Source organism: Odontomachus brunneus, unplaced genomic scaffold (genome assembly GCF_010583005.1).
Source record: "Odontomachus brunneus isolate Ranch 3 - 2012 unplaced genomic scaffold, Obru_v1 Obru_scaffold_161, whole genome shotgun sequence".
NCBI lineage: Eukaryota > Metazoa > Arthropoda > Insecta > Hymenoptera > Formicidae > Odontomachus > Odontomachus brunneus.
The window spans coordinates 612,256-623,722 of record NW_022639611.1 but is presented as its reverse complement, the minus strand read 5'-3'; the positions used below and the strand labels follow the sequence as shown (position 1 = coordinate 623,722).

General features: G+C 35.5%; 1 protein-coding gene across 1 annotated transcript in view; it reads right to left on the bottom strand.

Annotated features, from left to right (window-relative positions):
• Positions 1 to 738: 738 nt before the first annotated feature.
• Positions 739 to 11,467, bottom strand: part of LOC116850938 (phospholipase A1-like) — a 111,018-nt gene continuing 100,289 nt past the window's right edge. The window contains exon 3 of the mRNA XM_032829813.1: positions 739 to 1,313. Within this exon, the coding sequence (XP_032685704.1) occupies positions 809 to 1,313 (505 nt within the window). The 3' untranslated portion in view covers positions 739 to 808. The remainder of the gene's footprint in view (positions 1,314 to 11,467) is intronic.

The following is an 11,467-nucleotide window of genomic DNA, read 5'->3' as shown; positions in this document are numbered from 1 at the left end:
AAAATCATGGAGAGTTCCCGGCCATGCTTCCACTTCGCGGCCAAACCGAATATTTACGGCTCCAAGGTCATGCTCTGTATTTGGTGGGACCAGCTCGGCGTAGTGTATTTTTAGCTGTTAAAACCGATTGAAACAATCACAGGCGATTAGTATCGAACGCAATTGATGCGTTTTAGCCGAGCATTGAAAGACAAACGGCCGCAATACAACGAGAGACACGATAAAGTGATTTTGCAGCATGACAATGCTCGATCCCATGTTGCGAAAGTGGTCAAAACATACCTGGAAACGTTGAAATGCAAAGTCCTACTCCACCCGCCGTATTCTTTAGACGTTGCTCCCTCTGACTATCACTTGTTTCGATCAATGGCACATGGCCTGGCTGACCAGCACTTCCGGTCTTATGAAGAAGTAAAAAATTGGATCGATTCGTGGATCGCCTCAAAATATGAGGAGAGAAAAGATGACCAGTTTTTTCGACGCGGGATTCGTACGCTGCCCGAAAGATTGGAGAAAGTAGTGGCCAGCGATGGACAATACTTTGAATCATAAATGTATAACCAGTTTTTTAACAATAAAGCCTTGAATTTCGGAAAAAAACAGCGGAAGCAAAGTTATACACCTAATACAATTTCATTTTTTATGTTCTATATTTGCGAAATATATATACTGCTAGAAATTAATAATACAACTTATTTATTTTCTTAAAATTTTTATAATTATTATTTTTCGATTAGCTTAGTCGGAATTGATTTTCAATCAATTCCGATTCTAGTTTTAACATTGTTCGTCTAATTGTTCGTAATTTCTATTGTTTCATACTTGTATTGTTCTGTATTTGTTCATTATTTTGCGTTGTTTCGGTTACACAGCATCTTTCGTCACCATGACCATTCAAATATTTTGGACAATAAGGCGGATCAAGTTTATTGAGACAAAATGATCCTCTGGTGTCAATAGGAGTGTGCTGACCCATCGTTGTGCGCTCTCCTGCTATTCCGATAATTCTTGGCCCCGAAGGGCATCGCCTGGAGCATGATTCAGCTATTAGACTAGCACCACTGTCGTCTATACTTTGTGCCATAAAACACACCGCCCACACATGACTGCACAACTGATTCTTTTCCTTATCTTCACAGAAGGGCTGCATTTTACCACCGTTTACACAAAAATCCACGTGACCAACGCGTCCAGTTTCGCCGTAGTATCCCGCATTAGTATGTATTACTTCGACGAAATTAGCATCACCAGCATCCAAACGATTTAAAAGACCTGGTCGAAGAAGCGGGCGGGCAGGATCCAAACCGATTATTCTGCATACATACATATCATCCCATGTATTATTTGTAAATGTTTCGTTCTTGTACATATTAATATTTAACTACTAAATTCAAGTTTAAGTTTAACTGGATTTATTATTAAATTGAATTAAAGTTATATTGATTATTGTGTTGAATATATCAAAACATTAGTATCACGATTATATTGTGTTTTCAAGCATAAGATATGAAATACATTCTAAAAATAATGCTTCATAGAAATTATTTGAAAATATAATGAATTATTGTAGAAATAGTTTTGTTTAAGGGAGGACGCCTATCCAGAAGACAAGAAATATAGGTCTTTTTAGGAATTTTTTGTTAAACAACTAATGGGTTGTAAATAAGAAATAGCCCATTGCAAAATATATATTTTCAAGTCTTTACAGTATTTTTTTTATTAAGAAATAATGAAAAATAAGTGTGATATAAGCTACGCTGTGAACATCCTTTTTTGCGGTGACCACTCTAGCTCCAAGCAGGATTATCTGAAATGAAAAACACGAAAATTTTTACATTATATATTAGATTATCTAAAACCTAACGAGGCGGATTTTTGAAAAATTGATTTTAGACAAAATGGCGGAGATGTAAACTTGAAATATTGTTTCCTGGCCAAAAAATCGCTTGTTTTTCATGTATAAAAAAATAAGTAAGCAAAAAAAAAAGAAAAACCTCCTGTTGGATTTTAGATTTTTATCTTTCAAATAAGTCTACAAAGATAGAGGAAAATCGACTGGTCTTTTAGTTATGTTGGTCACCGACATTGAAAATGTGATTTCGAGAAAAACGCGTTTAAAGTTGTATATCATATTTATATCTAAATAATAAATTAATTTTTTAACTTACATGGAATTATCAATTCCTGGCCCATATAGTGATCTCTCTGCATCAGCTGCTGCTTCTAAATTTTCGATCTGCATCTGCCTACGATGCTGTCTTGCCTCGCGCGTGTTTTGTTGCGCGGACGTTACTTTTCATTATCCGTTCTTCATCCTTTTTTGCAACATACAAATGAGCGTGGCCCACAACTAACTCCCATACCTTGAAGGATCTTTAATAATGAAGTGCCTTCATTAAAGATGCAAGTCGCAATGTAGGCTGCTAATTCTACGACGAGTGATCCGCTGTGATAAATTTTTGGACTTATTTTTGAAATGAGTTGATTGAAACTCTCATTATTATTTTGATTAAGTCCACCGACACATTTTTCCAATAAAGTATCACTGCTGAGACTCTCATAGATAGGTTTTATCGCAGCTAACACATCTGCAGGAAAAGCGTTGTAGTCGTGCTTGGAAGAAGCAAGCTTGCCGCTCGCAGAAGCACGCTGCCAGCTACACCACGAGTTTACTCCAGATGGGCATTTACTATGTGTAGGATTTTCATCGGTCGAACTATAGTGATCGTACGTTGCCCAAATTGCTTTTCTCACTTCTTCAACAGAATCACAGTGTCGACGAATAGCCAGTCCGTAATAAACAGTTAACTTATCGATCATTTTCGCTGTAAATTTTCCTTTGCCGCCAAGTTCCTTTATCTTTCTTTTGCATTGTCGTAATCAAGTTTCTATTCTTTTTTGTACATGGCGGATGCATTTTTTGTAATAATATCGGTGTCATTGCCGTAAGGTGCTGCATTTACAATACCCGTATAAGTTTTCGTATCTCCATCACCAATGTAATTAACATATTTCACGTTGTAATTTTGTACGGAACGCTTAAACATTTCCGTGATTGCATCAACTTCCACTCTTCTCGCCGATCCTTCATGATTTACTGAACATTCAGATTCATGTGACTTCTGCCAATTATCGAATTCACAAGTACCTTTCTTATTACTCCAGAATTCACATAGTTTGCAATAAGAGCTTTTAACAAGAATATCGAGAACCTTCCCGCTGTAATATCCAATAACTGATGAAACACCGTAGAGAGAGGTAAAATCTCGTTTTTTCCATGTTCCGTCTCCGGAAACTGTTAATTCTGATGTTTCTTCGATGTCTTTAGCTTTGCATGTTTCTTGTCTTTCTTCTTCTACAGCAATTTTCAGAATTATTTTGCAAACACTTTCGACAAAGAAATGAATTTGTTTTACGATAATATCGTATGTGCTGTGAAAAAAAAACTGTGGCATATCCATTAGGCCACAGAATTTTTGACAACCTTCAAGCCCAAGGCCGAGAACTCTCATTGTAAATATAAATCTTCTGTTAATTTCGTATGTTGTTCCGATGTAAAGACAGGAAGGAATTAATTTAGATTCGCACATATTGCATTTTATCACTAATCGGAATCTTAAACCTCGCTGTTATAAGCTTCACATCTCCATTACACTCTTTGCATTTTACATAATTCGAAATTGCAGCAAATACTGTTACAAAATTTAAAATCCTGTATTCAATATTATTATCTTGCGGCACTACAATATCCTTCTTCATTTTCAATTTCTTTGCAGATGTACTATAAGTATTTTCGTCAGTCTTCAATTCATTTTTACTTTTAGGCTGCTTTCGCTTCTTATTTTTGGATAATCTAATGTTGTTAGTTACTCTCAAATATCTTGAACCTTTCGTACGTTCCATGACAGTTAATATAACTGCGACACTGAGCAAAACTTCCCTAGTCTACAACGAAAACAACTTCTAACCTCTAAATTTTAGGTATGTTAGCCTCGTGGATATCGTTATATTTTACTAATGCACGCAGAGATGGAGCCTCTATATAATCTTTTATCTTTACAGAGTACAAGAGATCTCACAACTAAAGGAATTATACATCCCTGCCTTCCCTGTCTACCTGCTCAGGGCGCTTCATCGTTTCGACCGCAGGTAGACGCCTATAACTTTGTAAATCTTGTTCGAAATGATTTGCAATTTTCAAGAAATATTTTTAAGATGTTGTACTCTAAGAAAATGTCAAAACCTAAAAATCGAAATTTTTGAAGTTTCTAGGTAGGCGTCCCCCCCTTAATGTTCCATTAATATCCACTGATTTCTTTCTTAAAAGGAATAATTATATTTCATATTTATATTGCTCACAAAATATTTATAATTATATTCCATTGAAAATATTAATTTCTTCTAGAAAGTCATTGAACTATTGTAAAATGTTGAGTGTAACGACTTAGATAGTCAAACTAGCAAAAACAGATTTCACGCAATATCTGTTACGATAAATTTCATTGGTAGGTTGCTAGCAGAAATACAACAGAATCTGCTAATAGAGCATAGCGACAGAAATTAAGCAGGATATGTTCTCAGACAGCAAGTTGATGTTATTTTGACGTCAATATGTCGTCATTATTGGTCAGTAACGTCATTTATCCACTAAGGACATGTATTTAACATCATGATTTAAGACGTCAAAATGACTTTGCAAAATGATGTTATGATAACGTTTAATTTACCATATTATAGACGAACTTTTTTTTCGAATTAAAAGATAAATTTGTTATTCTTATAGATATATTTTCATATAGTAATAACGTTGCAACATTGCATATTGCAGTGCAATGTTGCAAAGACATTGCAGTGACATTAATTTGAAATATTACTATAGCAATATTACAGCAATATTTAAAAAAATATTACGAATATAATATAAGATGTAGTAAAAAGAAATCCATTATTTTTCCAATAGATGGCTTTAGTAATGTGTATCTCGCGTTGTATAAGTGCGATCGGTTTACGCTAGACGGCGCTAGAAAGATAAGATTTCGTACTAAAAAAATTTCTCAGACAGTTTTGTGATTGTTTGACTCAGTATTGTTTGAGCGTCAAAGATGGACACCAGCAAAGAAAAAATATGCCATATTTTACAGTTTTTTTTCGATAAAGGCGAAAACGCAAGTCAGGCGGTTGAAAATGTGAATAGTGTTTATGGTCCTGATACTGTAACAACCAATCACGCGCAATTTTGGTTTCGTCGATTCCGTTCCGGTAATTTTGATGTCAATGATGCACCACGCTCTGGAAGGCCAATTGTCGAAAATGTCGATAAAAAAAATGGAAATCGTCGAGTCCGACCGTCATGTAAGCACTTTTTCGATTGCCCAGGAGCTAAACATTGCACAAAAAACCGTTTGGAACCACTTGAATAAGGCTGGATACAAAAAGAAGCTCGATGTATAGGTGCCACACGAGTTAACGCAAAAAAACCTCATGGACCGAATTTCCATCTGCGAATCGCTACTGAATCGCAACAAAATCGATCCATTTCTGCAGCGGATGGTGACTGGTGATGAAAAGTGGGTCACTTACGACAACGTCAAGCGAAAACGGTCGTGGTCGAAACGCGGTGAGCCGGCACAAACGGTGGCCAAGCCAGGATTGACGGTCAGAAAGGCTTTGCTGTGTGTTTGGTGGGATTGGCAGGGAATCATCCACTATGAGCTGCTCCCCTACGGCCAAACTCTTAATTCGGACCTGTACTGTCAACAATTGGACCGTCTGAAGAAATCAATCGCCCAGAAGCGACTAGCTTTGGCCAATAGGAGAGAAATTGTGTTCCATCAGGACAACGCCAGGCCACACACATCGATAGTGACTCGCCAGAAGCTCCAGGAGCTTGGTTGGGAGGTTCTTATGCATCCATCTTATAGTCCGGACCTGGTACCAAGTGATTACCACCTGTTCCTGTCTATGACGAATGATTTTGCTGGTGAAAAATTTGCCTCAAGAGAAGCTTGTGAAAATCGTCCCAGTTTTTTGCCAATAGGGACAAAGGTTTTTATGAGAGAGGCATAATGGAATTATCTTCAAAATGGCAACAAGTTATCGAACAAAACAGCGCATATTTGACCTAAATCGTATTATTCTAACTATGCTAAATAAAGCCTTCAATTTCATGCAAAAATAATGGATTTCTTTTTACTACACCTTATATAATATTTTTTATTTATTTACTAATTATTTTTTTACCCAATAAGCAAGCAATATTTAAAAAAACATTTAAAAAACATAAAAATTAATTTTGTTTTTAAACGTTAAAAATAATAAGATAAGTTTTTTTTAAATTAAAATTACGTTTATTAATGTTTGGAAAAATGTTTTGTTTTTAATATTTAATAAACGTTTATTTTAACATTTAAAAAACATTTCTCTAAATGTTAACATTTAATATTTAAAAAATATTTTCTAAATGTTAAAATAAACGTTTATTAAATATTAAAAATAAACATTTTTCCAAACATTAATGAACGTTAAAAAACGTCTTTTTAATAAAAAAAAAGAGAACTTATTCCATTATTTTTAACGTTTTAATAATGTTTCTTCAAATGTTTTTTTAAATTGTAATGTTTTGTAATGTCAATATCTAGATAGACATATTTTATATAAATATTTTATGCATATACCTCTAATTTCTCTTTTATTATATAAAATATTAAAATTATAAATAGCTTATTTTTGTAGATGTATTAAATAATATTATAAGAAAATTATAATTAGTGTTTCGGCTGCATGGGGATAATAAAACACACTTAGTATCAGTTGAAGAAATAGCGCAGTAGCTAAGGTGGTAGACTAGGAGGTGTGTGAGGTCTCGAGTTCGCGTCCGACCAGTACTGAGTAAATTTTCAGGTGCGAAAATAGTAAGAAATCAAATAAAACTGCTAAATTATATTTAAAATCAACATAAGCTGACTAGTTGCAATCGTTTCTGCAAAGTATATTTTTTTAACCAGTGTCATACGTCATTGTTACGTCATTTTATGTAAAAAAATGACGTCATTAAGTTGTCGTATATATAACGTCATTGGTCTGTGACTTAGGACCGTCAAAAAGACGTCATTATTTGGTTAACTTGAAGGACAAATGACGTAATAGATGACACAATGAACAAAATTTACGTCATTATCATGGCTGTCTGCTATCTGAGTTTCATTCAATAACTATTTCAATGTATTTAAATATAACATACTGTAGGTACATATCACTTAGTTAATCGCTTAGTTAGCTGCCGTTAATCTGTTGTCAAACTATATTAGCGACTTTGAACCTGCTATATTATTCTAATCAAATCTTCCGTATCAGACTATTGATTATGACCCAATCAGAACCATAAAGTCAATTCAAAGTCGATTCGACATTGAAATGATCGATGAGCCGTTAAATCAATATTGATTCAACCCTCTTTGACGTCGAATCAACCTTGAATTAATCATATGATGTGGTTCTGATTGCGGAGACCAACCCTACTGCTAACTATGACTGTCAGCTCTTAAGGAAACTGTTCCACACCAATTTTGATGAACTTCGGATATGCTATAGAATATTAATAAATATTTCTGACATATTTTTGTCTACGTATCTCAACGTTGAAGAATTGAAACAACTCTGAAAATAACGAAATTTTTCATTATTAACGAATATCTTCGAAATTTTGAGGTATATAAAAAAATGCTTTTATCAAAGTTTTAGTTTTAGTTTTCTTATATTTTAGTTTTCTTATCTTTTTTACAAAAGTATGTTTACATTTTACGAAAGTGTAACATTTTTTTATTTATTCCCACCATTACGCATTATCCTTGTAAAATTTAAGAATGTTACAACAATAAAAATTAAAGAGCATCAAATGTTAAATTTATCCATATATAATAATATGTTTCCATAATACAATTTTTGGAGAAAACGTGCTATAGGCGTCACAGTATTGCGTTATTTTTTTCCAGGTGCATTTGATATCCATATATAATAACGATATATTTCCATAATACAATTTATGGAAAAACTTAATAACAACGTGCTATAGGCATCATAATATTGCGTTATTTCTTTCAGGTACATTGTACCCAATAACTGCTTCATGTGCATATTTTCCCATATTACAATGAAAACGGATTAATCATAATTTAACATATTATACAAATAAAGATATAAACATAGATAAATATGGAACTATAACAATAGTAATATACGTATATAGGGTATTCCATTTCAATCCATCCAGCCCATTTCGAAAATTAAGACCGACAGAAAAAAATGTTTCAGACAAAAGTTGCATGATTATACGGGGTACATAAGACGGTGGTAATGAGTTGACATTAAATAGTCACTTGAAGGTGATGTCAAGGTCATATTCAATTTCTTAAATGAGATTCCTATTCTTCGTTGCATATTCTTGTAGCTTACATGGTGGACTTTACAAAACAATATAATTATTTTTTTGTTAACAATTGTCTGAGATATTTAACATTTTATCGTGACATTTATAACGTAAGTCCTCTTGTCTCTCACAATTTGTGGTGCTTGATTAATGTGAGTCGTCTTGCCTCTCACAATTCGGGGTGCGTGATTAACGTGAGTCCCCTTGCCTCTCACGAATCGGAATGCTTGATTAACGTGGGTTCCCTTGCATTTCACGATTCAAGGTGCTTGATTAACGTGGCTCACCTTGTCTTTCATGATTCGGAGTGCTTGAATAACGTGAGTTTTCTTGCCCCTCACGATCTATTTGTATAGTGTATCCTCTTGCTTCTCACGATTTGGGGTGCTTGCTTAACGTGAGTCCTCTTGCCTCTCACAATTCGGAGTGTTTGATTAACGTGAATCCCTTTGCCTCTCACGATTCGGGGTGCTTGATTAACGTCTTCTCTTGCTTCTCACTATTCGAAGTGCTTGAATAACGTGAGTCCCCTTGCCTCTCACGATCTGGAGAATATAGAGCATGAGTCTTCTTGTATCTCACAAATCAGGATGTTTGCTAACGATTCGGGGTGTTTGATTAACGTGTGTCCCCTTACTTCTCACGATTCGAAGGGCTTGAATAACGTGTTGCCTCTCACAATCTAGGGTGTATATTGAGTGTGAGTCTTCTTGCTTCTTTCCAATCGGGGTGCTTGTTTAATGTGAATCCCCTTGCCTCTCATAATTCGGGATGATTGATTAACGTGAGTCCTCTTGCCTCTTACGATCTGGAGTGTTTGTTTAGCGTGAGTCCTCTTGCCTTTCACGATTCGAAGTGCTTGATTGACCTATGTCCTCTTGCCTCTAACAATTCGAGGTATTTGATTAACATGTGTCGCCTTACTTCTCACGATTCGAAGTGCTTGAATAACGTGAGGCCTCTTGCCTTTCACGATCTGGGGTGTATATTAAATGTGATTCTTCTTGCTTCTCACCATTCGGGGTGGTTGTTTAACGTGAGTCCCTTTGCCTCTCACAATTCGGAATGTTTGATAAAAGGGAAGGGTCATGTAATTTAAAATTGTTTGACGTTTTTTTTATTGCTTAAAAATTAGTTTAACATCTGGAGAATAAGCTCCTAAAGTTTGAAATCGAAATTCGAAGTCTAAATGTCCCTATGGTGTATATAAGTAACGCGCTCCAAACGGTACCGAGCGCAGATATACGACCGCGCGCATGAACGCTTTACTTTTTGGTCTCTTGACACCACAGACTTGCTATTTGGACACTAGATGGCACAACTGATGAGGAAAATCAATAATTTGTGCTCGTGTAACAGCTGTTTTTGAAAAAATAACGTCTCCGAGCCAACAGTTGAGAGGTAGCGTGTTTTTCATACACTCCTATTTTTCTTACCATGCAGTAGTTTTACGTTGTTGTTGTGCATTATATTTGCAAAAAATGAATCGAAAAATAGATAAAAGTGAACCGAACTAACCGCCCTCGTCGGCGACCCCCAAGTGAATTTATACAAGACACTGAAGAAGAAGTGTCAAGTGACGCCGACGCCGGAGCAAGTGCGTCGGCTAAGAAAATGAAAGCGTCGGTGTCTAACGTCGTTGTAAATTTGAGATTTTGTTATCGAATCATAGAATTTATTTCTGTATTTTCTGCTATTTCTGACATTGCTATTTGCAGAAATTGTAAAGGTAATTTATCATTCGGGAATTCAGGTGACAGAGGACTTGGTTTTAAAATATCCGTGAAGTGTAAGTGTAGCACTCATTGATTCAGGACCATTTATTCATAATAGTTTTGAAATTAATCGAAGAATAGTTTTGCTATGAGATTACTAGGAGGCTCGAGAAGGCATAAACATTTTTTGCGGTATAATGGACTTGGGACAAGGATTGAGCAACAAAGGTTACGAGAGAATAGTGCAGCACTTATATGCGTCTACTAAGAAAGTTTTTGATGCAAAAACGCTGTGCAAGATGAAATAAAAATAAATGAAGAGAACGAGAGACCTATTCAGAATTTGACTGTTAGCGGTGACGGTTCTTGAAAAAAGCGCGGGTTCTCATCTCTCTTTGGTGTTACTATGCTAATAGCTTATCACTCAGGAAAAGTAATAGATCTGATCGTTAAAAATAGTTATTGTCAAGCATGCATCTACTTTAAACACAGAGATTCAAACGATCCGGAATATGCATAGCACAAAGAGAATTGCCTAATAAATCATCGAAACTCTTCGGGAAAAATGGAAGTCGATTCTATGCTCGAAATGTTTCAAAGATCTCAGGAACGTTATGAAATGAGGTACAGTAATTATATTGGAGATGGAGACGCCAAGACTTTTAAAGTCATTGTAGATGCAGAACCTTACGGTGATGATTTCAAAGTAACGAAGAGTAAATGTGTGGGCCATGTCGAGAAACGCATGGGCAGTCAACTACGAAATTAAAAAAAAACTGCTAAACTCGGAGGCAAGGGGAAACTTACTGTTCTTATAAAAAAAATTAACAAAATACTATGACCTAACCATTCGAAGGAATGCGTACTCACAGAATAACATGAAAAAAGCGTCGCCGAAGCTAAAAATGCAGCACAAGCTTATACTCATCCTCCTCCATTACATCCTGATGTGAAAAAGCAGATACTGCCAATTTATGAGGATTTATGATGACTTGCTTGAGAGATGCTTGGGTGGCTATACGCAAAACGCAAATGAATCTTTTAATGCGACCGTATGGCGCTTGGCTCCCAAGCATCTAAACTGCGGCTGGAAAATCGTTGAGATTGCTGCTTATTTAGCCGGAAGCATGCTTAACGATGGCTACACATTCATTCTACAAGTAATGACAGATTTGGAACTGCAAATCGATTTTCAGTGTAAAACATTCGCTAACGTGTACGACAAAAATCGAGTGGAAAGACAGGAGCGCCGTAGCCAAAGCAGGTCAAAAGAATCTAGGACAGCTAAAAAACAGGAAGCAGCGGCTCAAATGGATGCATTTGCAGA